Consider the following 27,310-nt stretch of genomic DNA (forward strand, 5'->3'; position numbering starts at 1 on the left):
GAACAAATAAAAAAACATACTAGACTGTAACATTGTTGTAGTTGTGCATGATGTGGGTTTTACTGGTCATTTATTCATGTATGAATATAGGAAAGTTATGTCTGATTCATTCTACTGTTTTTCCTATTCCCCTCCCTGTCCCTTTTCTTCATTTCCCTTTGTCTAATCTGGTGAATTTCTAACTGGCCCCCACTTATTGTGAGTTAGCATATGCATATCAGAACATTTGGCCTAAATTCAACTTCTTGGACCTCTACTTAGTTAGCATTTTCAATTGTGTAAAGTTTTTGGAACCTGCTGAATAGTCTAGCTGATGAAGTCCAGCAGAAGAACCTATGTGCATTCTGTCCGCTTGCATTTCTTACACAGAGGTCATGTACTTGCTCATTTTGTTATAGAATCATGATGATTACCACCTGCAGGTAGTTTTTGTCTCTTGAGGTCTACAGTGCAGCCAAATGCAGTTTCCTTTATACTCTGAGAAAACATTACTGCCACATTATTACTTACATGCTATGTGTCACAAGAAATTCAGCTACCTCCTGTCTATTTTCCTTTTCTGAGGATATTTTCCAGTTGAGGGGGCTCTGGTGATTCTCTTTACTATCCTCTTTCTTTGGAATTTAAAATGCATTTTAACTATTTCTAGCTCAACTTTACCTTATTATCTAACTCTTATAGGGGACCAGAACGAGTTTCGCAGTTTTTATGTGAGGCCTAGAACAAATAGCATTCAATATATTTGAACACTTCTATGAGGTTCCTTCTTGTTCCATTTTATTTTTCTGTTGCTCACTTTCAGTTAGTTTACTGGAAAGGAGTAACCTTTTCTTTTTATACTGACAGAATTTAGAAGGACATTTTGAAAGACATGTGAGAATATGGTACCAATAGTCATAATGGCATTTTACAACAAGATCTTATAACATATGTTGGATTTTTTTGTACCAGGGATTGAACTCAGGGATGCTTCACCACTGAGTTATATCCTCAGCCCTTTTTAATATTTTATTTAGAGACAAGGTTTCACTGAGTTACTTAGGGCCTCACTAATTTGCTGAGGCTGGCTTTGAACTCATGATCCTCCTGCCTCAGCTTCCCGAGCCTCTGGGATTACAGGTGTTCGCCTCCGTGCCTGACCATATGTTGAAATTTTAAGGGTGGATTTTTCTTTCTTATTTGCTCATTTTTTGTTAATTGTATACTCTATGGCTTGTTTATAAAAGTAATTTGTTAATTTCCTTTTATCTTTTACAAGTGTGATAAAATAGTTATTTTTAAAAACTACATTTAGGTATATATGTATGTATATACCACATATATGTATACAGAAGCAGAAATAACGTGGTAACTAAGTTACCACATATAGGTGGGGATTTATTTAAAGAAGAATATGCAGTGTCACTACATTTAGAAGTGTAATTATTGTATTAATTATGCCTTTTAAATAGATACAGTTTTCAGGTTGGGGATGTGCTCAAGTGGTAGCATGCTCACCTAGCATGCATGAGGCACTGGGTTCGATTCTCAGCACCACATAAAAATAAAAAGTAAAGATACTGTGTGTCCACCTAAAACTAAAAGTAATTAAAAAAATAAATAGATACAGTTTTCTATGGTTATAGGATACTTCCACATCTGTTGGCTTAAGAACTAGCAGAAGAACCTAGGTGCATTCTATCCACTTGCATTTCTTACGCAGAGGTCATGTTCCTGCTCATTTTGTGAGTTCTAACTAGCACTGTCATTCATTCAGTCATGAAGGTGGATAAATCATCCAATCTTTATTTTCAATTTATAATTATGTCACCTGCCTTCTGTGTAAGATTATTACTAGAAAAGAATAAACAAGTCCCTAAGGAAGATAACCTGAAATCACATAATGTTTTATTTAATTTCCCATATAAAATATAGGAAACCAAAATTGAAATGTATTTATATATTAATTATATTATGTAACAATATTTTCTGTTGTATATTTATTGTAACTTACTTAATTGCTTAACTCCCAAATTTTTTGACCTAGCTTATAAAATATATTTTTCTGTAGTTTCATCTCTAATTTGTTTATACAGCCACTTTGTAAATTTGGTGGTTATATCATTTTAGCTTTATACTTTTTGTGGCAACCTGCATAGTTTGGTCCACCCATCAGCCACTCAATTCTTGGTTACTATAATTTTTATCACATTCTAATAGGCTGACTATGGTATTATTTCCCTTTCCAGCATTATTTTTTGAGATATTTTACCCAACTTAATGTAACCTAGGAATGTTTATTCAGAAGTTACAGTAAGACAACAGTAAATTAAAAAAAAGTTACAGATATTTCCCCCCTCTAACCTAAGTGATGTAGCTTAATTCTTTATAACACTTGTATTGTTGTCTTGCCTTTCATTTCGTATGACTAACTTTTTATACCAAATTGAATAAGCCATTAGCTTTTAGTCTGTAGGAATGTGGATCCATAGATATTTCCCATTAGACAAAAGAAAATCTATAAAAGCGATATCCCCTGGGGCTTGGTCTTCCTAGCGGCCTAATGGTCTAAAGCACTGTCAGACTGTACCCTTATGAGAAAGAACTATGTTGGGTGATTCCCTTGACATCCAGAAATACTAATTGGAAAGATGTGCACATCCTTTCAGATGTCTTTACTTTCATACTATACCACATTTATTAATCAAATATTCTGATTCAGGGAATTCATTTTATGAATTTTTTATTTTTAAAACGATTACTGAGCAAAATTATAAACCTTGTATATCTTGTGTAGTTTTAAACTAGATCTTGCTGAAATAATGAGACATACTATATACTTAGAAATCCATGCCATTTTGGAAAGTTTTTTTTTTTTTTAAATAACTTCACTTCAAAAAAAACTTCCACTGGTGATGGTTGTACAACTCTGTGAATTTACTAAATTCCTCTGAATTATACAAAGAGTGAATTGTGTGGTATGTGAATTATATCTTAATAAAGTTGTTAATTAAAAAAATTTCACTTCACAAAATGTTTTTATAGGTACAAAGTAATAGAATTTTCATTTATATTCACAATAAAAAAAATTAGTAGCCCTAACAGCTGGGCATGGTGGTGCACGCCTATAATCTTAGCTACTTGGGAAACTGAGGCAAGAGGATCATTCATTCAAGGATGGCCTGGGTAACATAGTAAGACCCTGTCTCAAAAAATATTATTAGCTCTAATAAACGTTCAGAGCTTTAGAAACGTAAAATTATGTATGACTTAAAATAATTTGTATTTCTATTCAAAAGTAATTCATGTTTATTATAGAAATTTCAGAAACTATAAAGAAAAAAAGGTGCTTAAAAATAGCGAATCATATTCACATCTAGCATGTGTATTCCTAAACATTTCCTTCTTAACTGTTTTCTTTGTGTCCATACTTTGCCAGCTTTCATGAGCAAATATCTTTTCAGGACCATTTTAGGAAAATAATCAGCTGTAAATATTTTGTTACATAAGAAGTCTAGTGAAAGCATTGGCTTTTTTCCGTGTACCATGAGAACTGTATATGAAGGGAAGCAATAGCATTATCTAAAAAGAAATACAATAAAGATATACTAGCTTTTGAACTAGAGTCAGTCTGAAATATTATAAAAATTTGCCATAAAACATTTTGGATTTAAAATTAAAACCGAAATTTTTGATAAATTATATTGACACATTGATTCTTTTGTAGGTAGAATATTTTTCTGCTTTTAAAAAGACTCTTGTTATCATATTTAGCATTAACTTTCTAACAGCTAAAATTGTTCACCACAGTGTTTAAAGATCAGGCTTTAGGTTTTTTTTTTTTTTGTAAATATTAAGACCTGAGTACAAAATGAGGGCTGTATTGTGGATTAAGTGAAATATCTCAAGGCTGTGCTGTTCTGATAACTGAACCTGAAGTGACCTTTCTCAGACACAATTACAGAGCTGTATGTTTTTCCTTTAATTTCATCAGGGGTTTAATTAGTATACAAATAAAACTTCCCTTATCTTCCTTTCTACCTAATTGGCTTGTCTTCGCTTATATATGAAGTATGTGAAAGTGGGCTGTAATTAGGGTGACCGTGTTAACCTTTTTTCCTCAAATGTACTGTTGCCTAAAGGCCTCAAGGCCTAAAAACAGTGCTTTGGATTATTGCTTTGCAATCACTATGGCTGTCCCATAGGTTTTCTCATGAGCAGAAGGGCTTTGGGTGCTGCAGGTTCCCACTGCTTAACAGGATCTTCATTCTTCTCCCCACTAAATGTTTATTGATTATCTCACTGTTCCAGGCTCAGCCTCCAACAACTTAATATCAGGTGACAGTCAGGAGAGTTCTCCAAGTAATTAGAGTTGAGCATTGGGGGAACAATTAGGAGCAGAGTTATTAAACTTGATTTATCCTATTCTCTCCTGAACAGTTTCTTGTATATCAGAACATCACACTTTCACAATCTACCCTGGTTGAGAAATTAGTGGCTAACCTGCTGCTTATCATTGTTGCCTTGCTGCCTAGAGGCACACCCTCTTGGTTTCAGTCATTCAGTTGGCAATATTAGAGTCCATAAAGTTTATCATGGGTTTTAATTAGATGAATCTGAACAGAAGAGAAGAAAAGCTGAACTTATTTTTTATATGTATAGTATATATTTTATATATGATATATATGTAAGCATATACACACCTCTATTTTTCTTAAATAATTAGATACTTCAAAGGCAAACTGAAGAGTCCTATATAGTATTCAAAAATATTTGATTCTAAACTAACATACACCTCACAATTCAGTCCTTTATTATTTATAACCTAGACTGTTGATGTGCCCTATCTTATACCTTAGTGTAAAGAAAGATCTCAGAATATATTTATAATCACTTTAAATAAAAAAAAATTTCTTTAGAGTTTGGTGTTAGGCTTTTTAAAGATTCAGTTTTTATCATTAAAAAAGGTGAATTTTGAGCCACTTATTATATATTGGTGTTTTGTATACATCCCATAAACCTTGATGAATACAGATTCCTTGATGGTACCCCTCAACTCTTTAAGATGGGAATTGTATGTCTATAAGTTATGTAACTGTGATTTTAAAATAAGAACTATATTGTTTCTTCATTTTTACATTTGAGGAAGTATGATTTATATCACTTTGTTTATACCACTTTTTGTTCCTTTTCTATGCCACTGTCTACTATTAGCTTTAGAATAATGTGGCTTCCTGTCATTGCTCCTGAGAGATGAAAATTAAAGAATGGAAACAAGATTTAGATATATAGTAGAAGGTTCTAATGCCATTAGTTATATCTTATTTGAAAGTATAATGTAAGATTGCTGAAAGTATAGGTTTACAATGGTCTAAGTTCATAGACTCTCTCAGATTGGACCAGTGACCTTCAACCTGGATAACCCTGGAAACAATATACTGAACCCTGGAGAGTCCCTTCACAAGTATGCACCTCTAGTCATGAGAGTTACTGAGCAAGAGAATTTGAATAGCTTGGCATAAATTTATTATTTAGTTGGAAAAAGAGTTCAAGCTTTATGCATGACTCGTGGTGAATCATTAGTTTTATCTTCATAACTGAAAACTACTATTTTTTTATTGCCTGGAAGATATTGGAAATACTGATTTTTAAAAGGACTCAAATGAGGTTTTTTTTTTTGTTTTTTTTAAATAAAGAAGTCTTGTGATACTTCAGTGCTTTTAACTATCAATATTGGCACAAAATTAGTAGGTTTAGAGTATTTTAAAAAAAATTTGTTATTTATTGTTTTATAAAAGTTGATTTGAATCAGTGATTATTTCCATGGTGGAATATTCTTTTTAAAATTTAAAGTATATTTAATTTTTAACTGATATATAAAACCATAAAATGGTACCTACTTATGAAGTATAGATATTGTTTCACTACATGTATACATTGTATGATGTTTAAATCAGGTTAAGCATATCTGTCTCCTCAAACATTTATCTTTTTTATGATGGAAATATTTGAAGTTCTTTCTCCTAGTATTTTTGACATGTATGGTACATTATTGTTATCTATAGTCACCTTATTGTACAATAGCATAAACTTTGTGCTTCTAACTATAACTTAAACTATAGGTCAACCTTGGACTATTCTTGAAGATGTGTTAATACTAAAGATTTAAAATAAAATTAAATGCCTAAGAAGTAATCACAGCTTGATTATTTTTAATATCTTGAATACTATTTGTCTAGCAACAACTTGTCTGCTTGAAAAATGAGATACTGAATTAAAAATCTTGTAACATTTTAAAATACCTGATTTGACTGATGATTTCTTTCAGTTCACCAGCATTTACAGTGAATTAATTGTATTAGCTCCAGGTAGTCAACTTGATATTTTATACTATTCATTGTGAATGCAATAAAAAAAGATACTTTTAGAAGAATTTTAAACATGAAATTATAGAATGTTGTTTATTCTTTACTGGGTTTGTGGAGCACTGTTGTGGATATTAATGTGTAGATAAACTCTGAGCAAAAAGAAAAATATTATGTGTATAATATGTGTTTGATTCACTGTACAACAAGTTTAATTGAAAAACTTTTAAATGTGCTTATTTTAGGGATTCCATAAGCAAAGTAATAAACAGTGTAGGAATCAGAAGATCTCTTAACACTAAACATCTATTTTGCACCCTAGAATTTTAAATGAGATCTAGAAAGTACTCTTTTAAATTGTTTGTGGTTCTAAGACCATTGGCCCTAAACTTTCCAAATAATGTTGTGTGATTGTATCTTGAGATTTTTGTCCTAAGTGAATATTTCAGATTAAAACAAATATCAGTAAACAGTAATATAAAAACTTCCTGAAATATAAAATATTTTCTGAGGAAAACATTTATGGGCCACAAATAATTTTGAGTGCAAGTATTGTTTTTAACTTTCTCTAAAAGTTGAAGCATTTTGATCACATTTTTATTACTATTCTTGATATGAAAGAAGCAATTGAATTTTTTTGGAGTCTAATTTGTCCACTTAGATGTCTACAGCAACCTATTATGGACAAATACATAAAGAAAGTAGAGAGTTCACTACTCTTTTCTAGGTATCTCCTAGTCTACTTACCAATTATACACTCAACTCTGGGCATCTGATAGCTCTTCAGCTCTATTTATAGTTAAATAGACTCTAAATTTAAAGGGCTTTGTCCCCTGAAATTGACTTTTATTATTATTAAAAGAAAATACGACTTGAGATTTCTATAATCAGACAGTTTTAGTAAGAATACAGTTTATCTTGCAGTACTTTAAAAATGTTATATTTTATAGGCAAATATTTTTAAAAATCTTACCAGTTCTATCATTTCTAATTAGCAAATATAATTTTTTTTTGTAGAAAATTTGTTAAATCTTGACGTGTAATGACCCAAGTCTACTTCTCAGTCTGTATTCTCCTTTGTTTAATAGCCTATGGCATAAATTGAAGTTAATTATCAGGGCTGACAAGTAACTCTGTTTTCTGTCTGTTTGCAGAGTCTCTCCGAGGCAAAGATGGAGCTGAGAAGAAAAGATCAATCTCTGCGTCAGCTCAATAGACATCTTACCCAGCTGGAGCAGGACAAGCGTCGACTGGAGGAGAACATCCATGATGCAGAGAGTGCCCTCCGCATGGCAGCCAAGTGAGCATTTGGACCTTGGGGAGATCACTTAAAACAGACAAAAGATCAATTCTTACTTTCATGCTCTGGGTTTTAGCCCTGGATAATACAGTGTTAGAAAACAAAAGTACAGCTGTCTTTCTTTGAAATTCTCTGATATATCCTTGAAGAAGAAAACTCTTAACTCAACATAATAAATGTATATTTTATTGAGAAGCCTAAGAAAAGTATAAGCTCTATATAACCTCTACGTGCGTTTTGGGCTGTGTTGCAGTGTTACATGCTTGAAACCGTGTTTTCAGTAATGTAAAATGTAAGACTTTTTAGTTAAAAGTTTTGCATAGTGTCTACTGACACATATTCCTTATCTCCTTCTGCCCCCCCCATTTTGCTCTTATTGTAATATACTAATATTGCAAGTAATATTTGTATAAGGAAATTTTAGCGTATGATCAACATGTATACCATGACATTTTAAAAATGCACCAAACCATTATTGATCTTGGAAAATTAATTTAATTTTATAGCTGTATATTCCATGTAAAATAGAAAAAAATACAGTTTTCTAGAAGACAACTATGTAAATGTGGTGAGAGTGTTTTTCCTTTACCAGATAATCAAGTTGACATACACTATGAAGTTCAAATTGAACAGTTCTCTTGGGCATTTTTATTTGTTTCCCCACAACAAATTTGATATACTACCCTTTGCATACACCATGACTTACAGGAAGTCTATTTAGAATGGGAATGTATGAATATGTAACAATAAATCCCACCAGTATGTACAACTACAATATGCTCATAAAGAATAGAAAAAAAATAAAAACCCTCTCACAAACAGTAAGAAAAAAAGGAAAGTCTATTTGAGAGTTAAAGAGACATTGATTTTAATAAATTTAATGTCTAAATTTGGAATTCTGAATTTCTACACAAAATACATGATAATTAAAAAATTTTCAGACAAACTTGTAAGCAAAAATATTATGAATTATGAATATAGTCTGTACACTACAGAATATAGTCTGTAAATCACAGAATAGGGAATCTGCAATCTTAGGATATCCATAATCTTTGCCTTTGGGCTTTTGGCATTGCTGAAAGATAAAGATGAATTGACACAAAATCCAAATATTGACGTTTGAATATCCACCAGTTGGTTTTTTGAAATTTGTAAAGCTGTGCATCATCTTGTTAGGTGTATATAATTGTCTTTTTTAAAAATATAAATTTGGCTAAATCAGTTTTTGCTGCCCTGTTCAGTCTCAGTTTTCTCATTTCAAGTGGAGAAGCTAAGCCTAGATAGTTTCTAGTGAGTCTTATGACTGAGTAAATTCTGAGATTAATGAAAACAGGATTATAAAAACCTCCTGATTTCTATTGTGTTTTCACAACATTGCTGTTGATTCAGGACTTTGATATTTCTATGATCTTTGACCATGGGCATAGTTCTTATAAAACCAAGAAGGCTAATTTGAAATTTGGAGAGCTAATACATTATTTACAGTTTTCAATTTATAATTTACTATTAAGTTTTTGGCTTCAGCTGTTTCACTCAAACTTTTTATTTCATTGTAAGGGCTAGATGGAATATACAAGGTCAATAGGAGAAAGTAGTAATTTTGTATATTACTAGTCAGGTCATAGGATTCTTTGTACAATTATTGTTTTGGTCAGCCTTTTGCTGCTGTGACCAGAAGACATGATGAGAACAATTAGAGAAGGAAAAGTTTATTTTGGGGTTTCGGTTTTGGAGTTATCAATCCATTCCTTTGCTCTGGGCCAGAGGTGATGCAGGAAATCTTGATGGAAGAGTGTAATGGAGGGAAGCAGAGAGAGACTCCACTCACCAGGGACAAAATGTATACCCCAAAGGCATACCCACAATGACCTATTTCCTCCAGCTGCACCCTATCTGCCTTTCATTTACTACCCACTCAATCCCTACCAGGGAATTAATTAACTGATTGGGTTAAACCTCTCATAACCTGATCATTTCATCTCTAAACTTGCATTGTCTCAAACATGGGCTTTTGGAAGACACCTTACATCTAAACCATAATAATCATTACAGCACAAAGACTACATAGAAAAAATATTTTGCATGGTATGACCATTTATGTAATATTTCCCCACCAGTGAGATTTTAAAAGTTTTTTTCATTATTAAAAAAAGAATAAGACTTTTTCCAGAACTTAAAAAAATTATCTATAATGTAATCATAACTTTTGTTTTCATTTTCTTAATTTGTGTCTAACCCTGCCCCCAACCCCTGCTGCCCAATTAGGATAGGCAAAATAAGTTAGTAAAGAGTTAAGTATGAAGGTGTATCAGTGAATATGGTTAGGTTTTATAACTTTAAAAGGGGTACAATGATAGCCAAATCTTATTTTTCAATAATTGTGACTTACACTGAAATGTATGATGGTTATAGGAAGACTTAGTTTTTTACCAATATCTAATCTTTTCTTTTTTCTAGAGACAAAGAATGTGTTGCTAATCACATGAGAACCGTAGAAAATATGCTTCATAAGGTATTGTAATATTTTTAATATTGTTCAATTTGTACTGCTATACTTTTAATCATTATTAACTGCAAAGTGATTCATTTTGTACCTGTCTTTAAAAACAAATTACCAAAAAGATACTTTGGAAATGACTGGAATTTTGCAATATAGAATGCCATATTACATTTTTTTCCCCCCAGAATTCACTTTAGGTACTTAATAAAAACTGTTAAAATAGTGTTTTCCCCAAACTGGTATGTTGCACTTGCATTATTTGTGATTTTTGCTAAATGAACCAGAGGTCATTAAGATTCTTATATGTTTCAGAATGATAAAATATTTGACCATACGGTCTAACTTTACCATTTCTAACTGTCCTGTTTATGCATATGTAGAGACATAATATATTTTATTTGGCAATATTATATACCTGCAACTAGGCAGTAATGTTATTCAAATTAATAACATTCTTATACCTTCTTACGTATAAGAATGTTATTAAAGTGAATAATATATTTTATCTATTACTTTCAAATTTGATGACTTACAAATGATAAACTATTAATTTGTAGTGATGAGCAGCATAAGGGTTTTATAATATTAGTGAAAACTCAAGATATTAACTGACTGTTTTGTAGCACTCTATTGGATTAAAAGATTTATTTATTATTTAAAAGTAGAGAAGTGATATTGATGTATTTCTGATATCATTTAATAGACAATTTGTTGGAAATGCAAACATCTAATACTATTAAGATATTTGGAACTTATGAATAAATCACACTTAGAACAGTTTTGTGAATCAAATTTATCAGATATTGTAGTTTTATAAAAATCACTTACAGTATCCTGAAACTAACCTTTTTAAGGAGATATTAAATAAACATTATCAAGCTAATATTTAATACATTTTAACAGTTTAGGACACTTTTTCCCCTTGTATGCACACCCATATGTGCATGTGTGGTTCTGGGGATCAATCCTAAGTGCTTTGTGCATTCTAGATAATCATTTTACCACTGTGCCACACCCTGGGCCACAGCTTACCATGTTTGAATACACTGGTCCTATTTTACATTATGAAATTGCCTAATATTATGTCTTATCACTAAAGGCATTTGGAAACAAATCTAGTATTTTGAGTTCTATTTTCTTATAAGTTTCTTTGAAGCCCTGGTTTATCCCTCTCCCCATTTCAAAACATTTAGCTGGTTAGGATAGTTTAAATATAGTCTCATCAAATCCGTGTATGCTACAAATAAAAATTTGGATTTTCAGTGAAAGAGACATCTTTGGTTAGATTTTCATACTCAATAAATTTGGGATGAAAAAGTCTACGATGTCATATATGTGGCATATCTTTTATGCAGTTAATGTTGACTTTGAAATCCAATTGTTCATCTTCCTAGCTGAAAGAATAAAGAATGTTAGGTAGCAACTAACTTGGAGAACGGGCTCTGAGGTCAAGGAAGAACCATCATTTATATGATATATAATTGTACTTCTCCTTTCCTTATGAGAATGGCAAAGTAGATGTTTTGAGAATGATAAAGGCTGGTTGCAACAGGGTGATTATAATCACACAGTTTTTCAGTTGTAATTCAACTGCTGGTCTTTGTGTCAGATGGAAAGATGTGTACAACTGGCCTACAGCCTCTATAGATTTAATTTTGCTTTATGGCTTTTTCCTCCTTCAGATTTATTAGTTAATTATTTTGGTTTGTGTCTTTGGGAATTTCTATCTATGTAGTGTTTTTAAGTAATCAAAAACTTTTAAAGCTTGCAGTAAAAATTTAGGAAAGGCTAATAGATAATTAGGACAAATTCTCTTTATACTTTCTTTAAAGTATAGGTGAGAATGAATAGGTGATAAGGAAGTGGCCAGAGGGTCCCACTGAAGCTCTCTGAGAGGTGCAGGCCCACATGTCTTTATGCCTGAGTTTGCAGGTTTATTTTTCTAGCCACCTTGAACTTTCCCTTGTCATTTCACTGTCTCAGGTTAACAAAGAGGAGTAGAGAAAAAGGGCCCAGATTCTTTCCATTTTTGCATGCATGGATTCAACCAACCACAGATTGAAAATATTTGAAACAAAAATTGCATCTGTACTGAACATGTACAGATTTTTTTCTTGTCATTATTCCCAATACCATAGAGTATAACTATAATGTTATTTATATAACATTTACATTGTATTAGGTATTATAAGTAATCTAGACATGATTTAAAATATACAGGAGGACCTGGGGTTATAGCTCAATGATAAAGCATATGCTTAGCATGCTTTGGGTACTGGGTTCAATCCAGCACCAAAAATTGAAATAAAATATGTAGGAGGATTTGTGTAGGTTATATGCAAATATGTGAGCATCCTTGGATTTTGGTAAGTTAGCCGGGCAGGGAGACTATATTTTTTTTCAAAGAAGCATAAGTTTTATTCAATTACACTTAAATACATTTTTATTTATGCCAGTTTTTAATGTAGGTCGGGGGTTAATTTTTCATTAAGATACTCTTTTATTGCCGGGGGTCCAATTTCAGGTTCAGGGGTTAAGAAAAATAAGAGGAAACAAAGTCATTACAACTTTTTATGACATGCATTTTTTTTATCTTATCTATCTATCTATGTATTATCTATCTAGTTATTTATTTGTTTATATCAGAGATTGAACCCAGGGGTTCTCAACCACTGAGCCACATCCACAGCTCTTTTTATTTTTTATTTAGAGACAGGGTCTCACTAAGTTGCTCAGGGCTTCACTACATTGCTGAGGCTGGCTTTGAACTTGTGTTCCTCCTGCCTTAGTCTCCCAAGCCCCTGGGATTACAGGCATGTGCCACTATGCCCAGTTGATGGGTATTTTAAAAATACACTCACTCCTCTATTGAGTTGAATCTTTTGGCTGATTTTTATTTTTTCAGAAAATCTGTAATTATAAAACTTTTTGAGAGACCATTCACCATTTTAACCATTTTAAAGTACATAATTCAGTGACTTTCTTTATGTTCACAGTGTAGCGTAACCATCACAATTATCTTACTCTGGAATGTTAATATTACTCTAAAGAAACCCTATACCCATTAAGCAGTTACTTCTTATATCTCTTTCCCCTACCTCCTGACAAACATTGATCTGCTTCTATCTCTATGGATTTTCCTATTCTGGACATTTTGTATAAATAGAATCATGCAATATGTAGCCTCTGTTGCCTGAATTTTTTCATTTAGTATAATTTATTCAAGGTTCATTCATTTTGTGGCATGTATTAGCACTTCATTTCTTTTTATCTCTGACTGATATTCCATTGTAAGGATATATAACATTTTATTTATGCACATGTCAGCATGGGCATTGTTGTTTCCACTTTTTGGTTACCATGAATAATGCTGCTGTGAATACTGATGTACAAACTTTTGTTTCAATGCCTCTTTTTAGTTCTCTTGGGGATGTAGCTAGGAGAGAACTTACTGGATCATATGATAATACTATGCCTAACTTTCTGAGGAATGACCAAACTGTTTTCCACAGTGACTGTGCCATTTCAGATCCCCACTAGTGTGTATGAATGTTCCAGTTTCTCCACATCATTACCCATACTTGCTATTTCCATTTTTTAAAATGGCCATCCTGGTGGGTATGAAACAGTAGCTCACTGTGGAGTTTTTCTTTTTATTGTAATTATTCAATCACATTAATGGGCTTTACTATGACATTTCTATACATAAATACATTATGCTTTATTTTATTCATCCTCCCTCTACTTTCTCTTCATCTCTCTTCTTGCTCTCCTGCCCCATTCCTTTCCCAATTGTCTCTCTTCTATTTTTCAGTTATCTTTTGTTTGTTTCCACATAGGAGAAAAAAACATGTCTTATGTCTGGCTAATTTTGCTTAATATGAAAACCTCTAGTTCTGTCCATTTTGCTGCAAACTATGTGATTTTATTCTTCTTTATGGTTGAATAAAACCCCATTTTGTATATACAGTTTTTTAAAAATTCATTCATCTGTCAGTGAGCCCTAGGCTGATTCCATATCTTGGCTATGTGAATATTACTGCAGTAAACATGGGCATTCAGATATTTCTTTTGTATGCTGACTTTATTTTTCTTTTTAGGGGGAGGTATATATTTTCCAGGAGTGATATATCTGGACTGTATGGTAGATCTATTTTCTAAAAAATGAGGACACTTTTTTGAGGAAACTCCATACTGTTTTCCATAGTGGCTGTACTAATTTACATTACCACCAACAGTGTACAACAGTTCTTTTTTCTTCACTTTCTCACTATCATTTATTAATTTTTTTTGATAATATCCATTCTGACTGAGGTGAGAAGGAATTTCAGTATAGTTTTGATTTGTATGTCCCTGTTGGCTAAAGATGTTAAATATTTAAAAATATATTTATTGGTCATTTATACTACTTTTTAGAAGTATCTGTTTAGATCTTATAGGTTGGATTACTTTTCTGTGGTTAAGTTTTTTTAGTTCTTTATATAATCTGGATATTTGTCCTCTAAAGAGAGAGGAGGGGGAGAGGATTTTTTAATATTAATTTTTTAGTTTTCGGCGGACACAACATCTTTATTTTATGTGGTGCTGAGGATCGAACCCAGCGCTGTGCGCATGCCAGGTGAGCGCACTACTGCTTGAGCCACATTCCCAGCCCTGTCCTCTTTAAATGAAGAACTGGCAAAGATTTTCTCCCATTCTGTAGACTGTCTCTTTACTCTGTTGATTATTTTATTTGCCTTGTGTTCTTTGTTGTTAATTTGACATATACCATTCATCAGTTCTTGCTATTATTTCCTGAATTATTGGAATACTACTTAGAAATCATTGCCTGTGCCAACACCTTGAAGTGTTTCCCTTATGTTTTTATCTATTAGTTTCAAAGTTTCAGATCTTACATTAAGGTATTTGATCCATTTTGGGTTTATTTTTTGTACAGGTGAAAGATAGTGACCTTTTTTCAATCTTGTATGTGTGGTTATCCAGTTTTCCCAGCATCATTTGTTGAGGAAGCTATCTTAACTCCAGTGTATATTTTTTTTTTGGCACTTTTGTCAAGAATCAGATAGCTGTAGATGTGCTTGTTTATTTCTGGGTCCTTTATTGTTTTCCATTATCAGTGTGTCTGTTTTTATGCTAGTACCATGCTGCTTTTATAGCTATGGCTCTGTAGTATATTTTGAAATCAGATATTGTGATGCCTCCAGTGTTGCTCATTTTACTCAAAACTGCTTTGATTATTTGGGGTCTTTTGTGCTTCCATATGAATTTTAGGATTTTTTTAAGTTCTGTGAAGAATGTTGTTTGTATTTTGAATTTGGAAATATGACCAATTAAACAATATTAATCCTCCAATCCAGGAACATTGGAAGTCTTTCCATCTCCTAGTGTCTTCTGTCTTCCATGTTTTATAATTTTTATTGTATAGAGGTCTTCTACCTTCTTGTTTGGGTTTATTCCTATGGATGGTTAGTTTATTTTTTAGGCTATCATGAATGAGATTGTTTTCCTGATTTCTTTCTCAGTGAGTTCATTATTGGTATATTAAAAAACTGTTGATTTCTATTTATTTACTTTGTATCCTGCTACTTTGCTGAGTTAATTTATCAGTTCTGAGAGTCTTTGGTAAAACCCTTAGTCTTGTAAGTGTAAAATCATGTTATCTGCAAACAGAGATAATTTGACTTTTTTCTTTTCCTATTTGTATTCTTTTTATTTTATTTTTTTTATCTTGCTTTTTTTGTTGTGGATAAAATTTAAAGTACTATATTGAATAAGAGTGGTAAGAAGAGACATCCTTGTTTCCTTCCTGATTTTAGAGTAAATGTTTTAATTTTCCCCCATTCATTGTAATGTTGGCTATGGGTTTATCCTGTATAGCCTTATCATATCGAACGCTTCTGTGTGAAACTGTTGTTTTTGATTCTCAATTGCTGGTATATAGAAATAAAACTGATTTCACATGTTGGTCTTGTGTCCTGCAACATTACTAAATTATCTTTAATGGTTGTGAGTGTGGCTTCCTTAGGATGTTCTCCAAAAAAAAAAAAATCATGTCATTTATGAATTGAGACAGTTCATATCTTTCTATTTTGGATGTCTTTTATTTCTTGTCTAATTGTGTGGCTACAACTTCCAGTACAATGTTGAATAGACATGTTGAGAACAGACATTCTTGTATTGTTCCTAATTTTATGGGGAAAGCTTTTATTTTATTAAGCATACCATTAGCTATGGATTTTACTTAGATTCCCTTTATCAAGTTGAGGAAGTTCTCTTCCATTCCTAGTTTTTTTTAATATTTATTTTTAGGTTGACACAATATCTTTATTTTGTATTTATGTGGTGCTGAGGATCAAACTCGGTACCTCATGCATACTAGGCAAGCACTGTACCACAAAGCCACAACCCCAGCCCTGAGTGTTTTTTTTTTTTTTTAAATCATTAAAGAGATTTTATCAAATGCTTTCTTTATATCAATTACGATGATTGTGTTAATTTTCCTCACTTTCATTATTAATGTTTTGTACTACATTGAGTATGTTGAATATCTACTCCTGGGATAAATACCATTTGGTTATGATACATAATCCTTTGCATGTGTAGCTGTGTTTGGTTTGCTTATTTGTTTGAGGGTTTTTGCATCTAACTTCATAAGGCATATTGGTCTATAGTTTTCTTGTGATATATACCTGGCTTTGGGATTTGAGTAATATTGGCCACATAGGACGAATTAGGAAGTGTTTACTCCTCCTCAATTTCTGAGAAGAATTTGAGAGAAATTGGTGTTAATTCTTTAAACATTTGGTAGAACTTATCAGTGAAGCTTTCTGGTCCTAGACTTTTGTTTTCTGATTACTGATTCATTGTCTTTATTAGAGGTCTGTTCAGATTTTCTGTTTCTTTTTGAGTCAAGTTTGGTAGAGGATGTGTTTCTAGGAATTGATTTTATCCAGGTTATCTGATTTGTTGACATATAATTGTTTATCCTCAAATTATTTTTGTTTCTTTGAGATCAGTGGTTATGTTTCCATTTTTATTCCTAATTTTAGTAACAATTTCCTTTTTTTCCTCTCAGTAAGTCTAGTTCAGGTTTGTCTATATTGTTGATCTTTTCAGGGGTTGACTTTTGATTTGTTTGATTATCTTTCTTACTCTAAATTTCTTTACTCTAAATTTTATTTCCTTCCTTCTGTTCATTTTGGATTTAGTTTGCTCTCCTTTTTCTACTTGTCCAAGATGGAAGGTTTGGTTATTAATTTGAGATATTTCTTCTTTTTTAAGGTGGGTATTTATAGCTATCAATTTCTATCTAAGCACTGCTTTCATTGAATCCTGTAAGTTTTGACATGTTGTGTTTTTGGTGTTCATCTATATAAAAGTATTTACTAATTTCTCTATGACTTCTTCTTTGACCCATTTCTTGCTTTTAGTGTATTATTTAATTTCTCAATATTTGGGAATATTCCACATATTTTTTTTGTTGTTAAATTCTAATTTCATTCTGTATGACTTGAATAGATTCTTTGATTTTAATTCTTTCAAATTTATTAGCTTGTTTTATGGTATAGAATATGGTCTATCTTGATGAATGTTAAATGTGTGTTTAAAAGAATGTATTCTGATTCATTAGAGTGTTCTATATGTTTCTGTTATGTGTAGTTGCTTTATAGGGTTTTTCATGTCTTTTAATTCCTTGATTATCTTATGTCTACTTGTCCTACACATTAATGAAAGTATAATATTGAAATCTCCAAATGTTATTGTTGAATCCTTTCTCCTTTTAATTTTGTCACTTTTTGCTTTATGTATTTTGGGATTTTTTGCATATATATGTGGAAATTGTTGCATCTCCTTAATGGATTCATACTTTTATCATTAGTATCTTTGTCTTATAACAAATTTTTGTCTTAATGTTTATTGTGTCTGATATTAGTATAGCTATTCCAACTCTTTTCTGGTTACTGTTTGCATACATATCTTTTTAAAAATCTTTTCCCTTTTAATCTATTTGTGACTTCATATCTAAAATGAGTCATTTGTAGAAATTAAGCATGTTTTTAAAATAAAATTCTCCCAATGTCTTACTTTTCATTATAGTTTAATAAATTTATATTTAACAATATTATTGATAAGGAAGAACTTCTGCTGTTTTCCTTTTCCCTCTTATGTGTATTTATTATGAAAAGAAGGATCTGACGTTTTCCTTTTTCGCCTATTTTATTCCTTACTTCCTCTGTTAATGCCCTCTCCTTTTGCATTACAAAGATGTTTTCAACTCAGCCAGTTTGATGCCTTCACCTTTGTTTTACTGTATACTTTATTATCTTAGTGTTTACCTCACGGACTACAATTATCATATGAATTCATAACAATTTAGTTCAAATTAATGACAACTTAGTATCCATAGTGTTCATTATTATATAACTGTAACCCTAGCCTTCTTGTTATTGTCACAGTTACATTGACATACCTTGTATGCCCATTAACCCAGTTTGTAATGATTATTTCATGTAGTTGTCTTTTAAAATCTATGGGGAAAAAGGGGGACGTTAAAGATAAAAAATACATTAGTACTAGCTTTTATTTTTACCTATATATTTATCTTTATTGGTGTATTTTATTTTTTCATATAGATTTGAGTTACCGTCTAATTTTTTCCATTACAGACTGAAAGACTTCCATTTTTTTTAACTTGGCAGATCTAATGGTAATGAATTCTCAACTTTCGTTTATCTTGGAATTTAAAAATGTTTCCTTCATTTTAATGTTTAAACTTTGCTGTGGTAAGAACACTAACATGATATCTACCATCTTAATAGATTTTTAATGTACTAGTAATATAATATTATTAATTATAGACCCAATGTTATACAGCAGACTCCCAGAACTTACTCATCTTGCATAACTGAAGCTTAATATCCATTGATTAGCAGCCTCCATTTCTCCCTCTGCCACCCCCAGTAATAACCATTATATTCTCTACTTCTGGATATTTATCCTCAAGAATTGAAATCAGAGCCTCTAGGAAATATTTACAGAGCTAAAATGAACATGGGAATGTAAATATTTCTTAGAGGTTCTGACTTAAGTTCTTGAGTTTAACTATTTTAAATACTTCATATATGTGGAATTGTATAGTATTTGTCCTTTTGTGACTGGCTTATTTCACCTACCTTAATGTCTGTAGGGTACATCCCTGTTGCTGTGTATTGTAGTATTTCCATATGCCGTGCTTTCTGTTTCCATTTATTTGTTGATGGAAAATTAGAGTGTTTACATAGCTTGATTTTTGTAAATAGAGCTAAAATGAACATGGGAATGTAAATATTTCTTAGAGGTTCTGACTTCAGTTCTTGAGGATAAATATCCAGAAGTGTAGTCAATGGATCATGTAGTAATTCTATTTTTAATTTTTTAAGGAGATTCCATAATGTTTTCTAAAATGGTTTTGATCTTTATAGCCCATTTAAAGTCATTATATCTATAAATGTATACATATTATATATTTTCCTGTTACATTATATGTATTTTAGAAATTAAGCTCCTATCAGATAGATGACTTGCAAATATTTTCTTCCATCTCATAGATAGCCTTTTTACTATCTTCATTATTTTCTTTGTGCAGAGCTTTTCAACTTTTATATTGTCCCACTTTTCTGTTTTTCCTTTGGGTTTCATATCTATCAAGTTATTGCTGACACCAACGTCATTAAGCTTTTCTCATATTGTATGTTTTCTTCTAGGAATTTTACAGTTTTATGTTTAAGGCTTTAATAATTTTTCCCCCCCACAGTGTTGGGGATCAAACCTAGGACCTTGTGCAGGCTAGGCAAGTACTCTACTACTAAGCTATATTCACATCCCCTTTAATTTATTTTCAGTTTACTTTTGTTTATGGCTTAAAATAGGCTCCGGTTTCATTCTTTTGCAAATAATATCAAGTTTTCCAAATACTGTTTACTGAAGAAGACTGTTTTTTCTTCATTGTGTATTTTTGGCACCTTTGTCAAAGATTGGTTGATCATACATGTGTGAATTTATTTCTGAGCTTTCTATTTGTTTAATTAGTCTATTTGTCTTTTTGCCAGCACTATAATGTTTTAATTACTCTAGCTTTGTAGTGTATTTTGAAATCAGGAATTGTGGTACCTCTAGTTTTGATTCTTTTTTCCTCTAGCTTGTTTTGGTTACTTGAGGGCCCTTTGTGGTTCCATATGAATTTGGGATTCTTCTTTTCTATTTCTGCAAAAATATATTAAAAAAGAATTTTTTTATTTTTTTTTGGTGTTAAGAATTGAAACTACAGCCTTCTGCATATGCTCTGCTGCACATGTTCTAATATTGAGCTACATCCCTTAGTCATACCATTGGAATTTTGATAGGCATTGCATTGAATCTATAGATTACTTTTGGTAATATGAACATTTTAACAATATTAAGTCTTCATTCTATGAACACAGTATATCTTTTCATTTGTAAATGTCTTCTTTAGTATCTTTGATAGATATTTCATAGTTTTCAGTGTATAAGTGCTTCACCTCCTTTGTTAAATTTATTCCTAAATGTTTTATTCCTTTTGATGCTATTGTTAATGCAATTATTTTCTCAGTGTTTGCTTTGGAGATTGCAATTACCATCTTAATTCATAATAACTTAGTTTAAATTAATATCAAACTAGGATGTTATATATTTGAGAAACAGACTAGATTACTTTTCTATATGGGGGTTTTGATATGCAAACAGGGACTATTTTACCTGTTTCCATTTCAATTTGGAATCTTTTTATTTATTTTTTTCCCAGTACTCTTGCAGGCACTTCCAGGACTATGTTGAATAAAAACAGCAGAAGTGAACATTCTTGCCTTGTTCCTGATCTTAGAGGAAAAGCTTTTAATTTTTACCATTCAGTGTGATGTTAGTTGTATATATACATATATGTATTGTATTGTATCCAAGTACTTTCCTTTTATTCCTAGTTTATTGAGATTTTTTATTATGAAAAGTATTGATTTTTTAAAATATATATCTATACATTGGGGAAAAACATTATTTATATATTTTTAAATTTATTTATACATATATATATATATATGTATAAATAAATTTATATATAAATTTTAGTTGTGGGTGGACACAATACTTTTATTTTTATGTGGTGCTGAGGATCAAACGCCATGCCTCATGTATGCAAAGCAAGCACTCTACCACTGAGCTATAACCCCAACCGCCAAAATATCGAATTTTACAGGACACTTTTTTTTTAAGGCAATGACTGCATCATTTTTTAAAAAATTTATTTTTATGTGGTGCTGAGGATCGAATCCAGTGCCTTGCATGTGCTAGGTGAGTCTCCATCGCTGAGCCTCAACCCCAGCCCTTTCTGGACACTTTTTATGTATCTATTTAGATTATTATGATTGTTAGCTTTCATTTTGTCAATATTGTATCAAATGAATTCATTTTAGTATGTTGAGCTATCTTTGCATCCCAGGGATAAATCTTGTTTGGTCATTTTATCTGCATTCAACGGGGTACTGGTCCATTGCTTTCTTTTCTTTGTGTTGTATTTTTCTGACTTTGGTACAAGAGTAATACTGTCCTCATAAAATGCATTTGGAAGTGTTCCCACCTCTTCAGTTTTTTTGGAACAGTTTGAAAAGTATTGATGTTAATTCTTGAAATTTGGTAGAATTCACCAGTGAAGTCATTTGGGCTTTTCTTTTTTTTCTTTCTTTTTTTTTTTTTTGAAGAGTTTTGATAACTGTAAATCACCTTACTAGTTATAGGTGTGTTCAAGATTTTCTATTTCGTCATGATTTATTCTTGGCTGGGTATATGTTTCTAGGAATTTTTCCATTTCTTCTAGGTTATCTAGCATGTTGGTATATAGTTGTTCATAGTAGGGTCTTATGATTCTTTTTGTTTCTGTTGTGTTAGTTGTTTCTTTCTCTTCTTGATTTTTTTTTTTTTAGTTTTCTGTTTTTTGTCTAGCTAAAGATTTGTCAATTTTATCATTTAAATATCAACTCTTAGTTTCCTTTTTCTCTGTTGCTTTCCTCTTCTCTATTCTGTTTATCTTTGCTCTGTCCTTTATTATTTCCTTCCTTCTGCTAATTTTGGACTTAGTTTGTTTCAATTCCCTCCCCCCAGTTTCTTGAGAGGTAAGATTAGGTTGTTTATTTGAGATCTTCTTTTTTAATATAAGTGCTTATTGGTATAAGTTTCTTCTTAGCATTGCTTTTACTGAGTCCCTTAAGTCTGGGGTTGCTATACTATATTTCATTTCCATGTGCCACAAGATATTTTATAACCTTCCTTTTGATTTCTTCATTAAAATATTTTTAAGGGGCTGGGGCTGAGGCTCAGTGGTGGAGCACTTGCCTAGCATGTATGAGGCACTGGGTTCAACCCTCAGCACCACATAAAAATAAATAAATAAAGGTATTGTGTTCAACTACAACTAAAAATAATTTTTAAATTTTTTTTAAAAAAATTCACATATTTGTGAATTTTTTGGTTTTTCTTTTGTTCTTTATTTCTGGTTTCATTCCATTATAGTTGGAAAAGATACTTGGTATGATTTTAATATTCTTAAAAATTTAAAGATTTATTTGTAATCTAACATGTGATACATCCTATCCTACTATATGCAGTTTCTGTTAGGTCTGTTTTTCTGTAGTAGTTCATGTTTTCTGTTTTTTGTTGAATTTTTGTCTGGTTGTTCTATCTATTGTTACAAATGAGATATTGAAGTCTACTATTATTGTCTTGCTACCTATTTTTTCCTTTAGCTCTGTCAACATTTGTTTTATAGGTGCTGTGATGTTAGATGCATATAAAATTCCTATGATGTTAGATGCATATAAAATTCCTATGATGTTAGATGCATATAAAATTCCTATGATTGGACCCATATATTATTATATATTGTTGGGTCCTATTTTATCTCTTCTAACAGTTTTTGACTTAAAGTCTACTTTTTCAGAGATGGGGGAGGTACTCGGAATTGAATCTAGGGGCACTTTTTTACCACTGAGATACATCCCTAGCCCTTAAAAAAAAATTTTTTTTTTTGAGGCAGGTCTCAGTAAGTTGCTGAGACTGTCTTCAAATTTGCAATCCTTTTGCCTCAGTCTCTTGAGTCTCTGGGATTACAGGCACTCCACAAGACCTATCTTAAAGTCTGTTTTGTGTGATAAAAATATATTTTGTATGATAAAATAACCACTCCTGCTATCTTTTGATTAACGTTCACATAAAATATCTCTTCCCATCCCTTTACTTTCAGTCTTTGTGTGTCCTTAAACTTACAGTGAGTATCTTGTTGACAGTGTGTATGTTAGAACTTTTTTGGTATCAGGGATTGAACTCAGGGCCACTGGGCCACTGAGCATAACGTATCCCCATCCCTATTTTGTATTTTATTTAGAGACAGGGTCTCACTGAGTTGCTAAGCACCTTGCTGTTCTGAGGCTGGCTTTGAATTCCCTATCCTCCTGACTCAGCCTCCCGCACTTGGCTTGGAACTTGTTTTTGATCCATTTATCCATTTTATGTTTTTTTGATTGGGAAGTTTAATCTGTTTGCATTTAAAGTAATTATTGGTTAAGAAGAATTTGCTATTTCCACTTTGTCTTTAATTCATTGTTTTCTTTCTCTCTCATTCTCTTCTATAGTGTGTCTTTGATTAAAAAAAACAATGAAAAGATAAATATTTTTATTTCATGTAACTTATAGGTATTTTGATTGTGGTTACCACAGGGCTTCCATTAGATAGAGCAATCTATTTTAAGCTGATAACAACTTAATTTTTTAAAAATATTTTTTTAGTGTTGACAGACCTTTATTTTATTCATTTATTTATGCAGTGCTGAGAATTGAACCCAGTGCCTCACACATGTGAGGCAAGCACTCTACACAACCCCAGCCTCAACAATTTAATTTTAATTGCATGTAAAACTCAATAACATTTATTCTCCCCCCATACTTTATATTATTGCTGTCCCAATTTATTCCTCTTTATATTGTATAATTAACATTTTTCTTTGTTATAATTATTTTAAAGATTTTTTCTTTTAACTCTAGAATTAAAGATTTATCTACCAATCTTAGAGTGAAATACAGTATTCTGTATTTGTTTTTGCTTGTGAGTCTTAAATTTTCTCATGCTTTGTGTTGCTGTTATACATCCTTTGCTTTAGCTGAATAGCTCCCTTTAGCACTTCTCGTAAGGCAAATCTACTGGTGATGAATTCCTTCAACTTTTGTTTATCAGGAAAGTCTTTGTGTCTTCTCAATTTTTAAAGGACAGTTTTGTCAAGTAAAATGGTCTTGGTTGGCATTTTTTTCTTTTAGCATTTTTAATACATCATTCTACTGCCTTCTGGCCTGCAAGGTTTTGGCTGGAAAATCTGCTGCTAGTTTAATAGGGGTTACTTATCATGATGAGTTGTTTTTCTCTTGCTACTTTCAAAATTCTTTGTCTTTGACCTTTAACAATTTATTATAATGAATTTCAGTGTGGATTTCTTTGGTTTCATTTAATTGAGGTTCTTTGGAATTCATGAATCTGGATGCCCACTTCCTTCTAAACCATTATTTCTTTGAATAAATTTTCTGGTCCCTCTTCTCTTTCTTCTCCTTCTTTGATTCTCATAATGTGTATGTTGGTCTACTTGATGATGTCTCATAAGTCCAAGTCCCTTAAGTTATTTTAATTTTTTTCTCATCTTTTTTCTTTTCTTCTAACTGGATAATTTCAGATGACCCATCTTTGAGTTCACTGATTCTTTCTTCTAGTCTCCTGTTGAATTCTTATATTGAAATTTTAGTTCAGAGAGCCGCCCCCTCCCCCTGCACCGGCAAGGTAGAGGGAACTGTGACCACCCACAGAGCAGGCCCAGCGGCCTGCTGAGGGGCAGAGCCGCCCCCCACCCCCCGCGCATGCCAGGTAGGGGAACTGTGACCACCGACAGAAAAGGCCCAGTGGCCCGCGGCGGGACAGAGCTTCCAATCACTCCTGCAAGGTAGGCGGGCCTGCGACCCACCGGCAGAAGAGGAGCAGAGGCCTGCTGAGAGGCAGAGCCGCCCCCTCCCCCTGCACCGGCAAGGTAGAGGGAACTGTGACCACGCACAGAGCAGGCCCAGCGGCCTGCTGAGGGGCAGAGCCGCCCCCCACCCCCCGCGCCTGCCAGGTAGGTGGAACGGTGACCACCTACAGAAAAGGCCCAGTGGCCCGCGGCGGGACAGAGCTTCCAATCACTCCTGCAAGGTAGGCGGGCCTGCGACCCACCGGCAGAAGAGGAGCAGCGGCCTGCTGAGAGGCAGAGCCGCCCCCTCCCCCCCGTGCCTGCAAGGTAGACGGAACTGTGACCACCATCAGAACAGGCCAGACCTGCAACCGAGAGACAGAACAGGCCCAGTGGCCTGAGGAAGGGTAGAGCCGCCCCCCCCCCCCCCCGCGCCTGCAAGGTAGGCGGACCTGCGACCCACTGGCAGTACAGCCCCAGAGGCCTGCAGAGGGGCAGTGCCGCTGCCTGCGCCTGCAAAGTAGGCAGAACTGCGACCACCGACAGAACAAGCCTAGTGGCCCGCAGAGGGACAGAGCTACCGCCCGCGCCTGCAAGGTCGGCGGACCTGCTACCGACCGGCAGAGCAGGCCCAGCGGCCTGCCGGCGTGGTAGGCACATTGCCCCAATTGGAGGAGGGGCAGAGCCGCCGCCCGCGCCTGCGAGGGAGACTTTGCAACTATACAAGACCAATATAAATATATAGGGGGGAAATTCAATAGCACAACAGTTTCACCAAGTAGAAAGGAACGCGAACAGTATAAAGAGACAAGGAAAGAAAGGACCACAAGCATTGCAGGTCAACTCAACGTTAGAAGAGGTAATAGCTGCAGCAGATGGAATGTCAGATAAAGAATTCAGGATATACATGCTTCAGATGATCTGGAGTCTCAAGGAAGACATCAGACAGCAAAATCAGACAATGAAAGATCACTTCAACAATGAATTACATAAACAAATCCAAGAAGCAAAAGATCAAATATACAGGGAAATAGAGGTTATAAAAAACAAACAAACAGAAATCCTAGAAATGCAGGAAGCAATAAGCCAACTTAAAAACTCAATTGCAGAGTAGAACACTTAGAAGACAGAACATCAGACAATGAAGATAAAGTATTTCAACTTGAAAAGAACATAGACAGCTCAGCAAGACTTTTAAGAAACCATGAGCAGAACATCCAAGAAATATGGGATAACATCAAGAGACCAAATTTAAGAGTCATTGGGATACAGGAAGGGACAGAGTTTCAAACCAAAGGAATGAGCAATCTATTCAATGAAATAATACGAGAAAACTTCCCAGACTTGAAGAATGAGACAGAACCCCAAATCCTAGAAGCCTACAGGACGCCGAATGTGCAAAATAATAAGAGACCCACACCTAGACACATTATAATGAAGATGCCCAACATACAGAATAAGGAGAGAATTTTAAAAGCTACAAGAGAAAGGAAGCAGATCACATTTAGGGGTAAGCCAATCAGGATAACAGCTGATCTTTCAACACAGAGTCTGAAAGCTAGAAGATCCTGGAATAACATATTTCAAACACTGAAAGAAAATGGGTTCCAACCAAGAATTGTGTTTCCAGCGAAATTAAGCTTCAGGATGGAAGATGAAATTAAAACCTTCCACGATAAACAAAAGTTAAAAGAATTTGCAGCTAGAAAACCATCTCTTGAAAACATCCTTGGCAAAACATTACAGGAAGAGGAAATGGAAAATAACAATGAAAACCAACAGTGGGAGGTAGGACACTAAAGGGGGGAAAATAATCAAAGAGGAAAACAAACCATGTTTAGTAACATAAATAAACAAATATGGCTGGAAGAACAACCCATATCTCAATAATAACCCTAAATGTTAATGGCTTAAACTCGCCAATCAAGAGACACAGGCTAGTAGAATGGATCACAAAACAAGACCCAACAATATGCTGCCTACAGGAGACGCATTTGATAGGAAAAGACATACATAGGCTGAAGGTGAAAGGTTGGGAAAAATCATATCACTCATATGGACTTCGGAAACAAGCAGGAGTGTCCATACTCATATCAAATAAAATAGATTTCAAGCCAAAGTTAATCAAAAGGGATAA

The 27,310-nt window shown here is 33.1% G+C and overlaps 1 protein-coding gene across 1 annotated transcript in view; it reads left to right on the forward strand.

Annotated features, from left to right (window-relative positions):
- Ccdc171 (coiled-coil domain containing 171) overlaps positions 1-27,310 on the forward strand; it is a 398,124-nt gene that overhangs the window by 256,962 nt on the left and 113,852 nt on the right. The window contains exons 22-23 of the mRNA XM_071600432.1: positions 7,499-7,644; positions 10,102-10,156. Coding sequence (XP_071456533.1) covers positions 7,499-7,644; positions 10,102-10,156 — 201 coding nt within the window. The remainder of the gene's footprint in view (positions 1-7,498; positions 7,645-10,101; positions 10,157-27,310) is intronic.

The sequence above is a fragment of the Marmota flaviventris genome, chromosome 13 (assembly GCF_047511675.1).
Source record: "Marmota flaviventris isolate mMarFla1 chromosome 13, mMarFla1.hap1, whole genome shotgun sequence".
Lineage (NCBI taxonomy): Eukaryota > Metazoa > Chordata > Mammalia > Rodentia > Sciuridae > Marmota > Marmota flaviventris.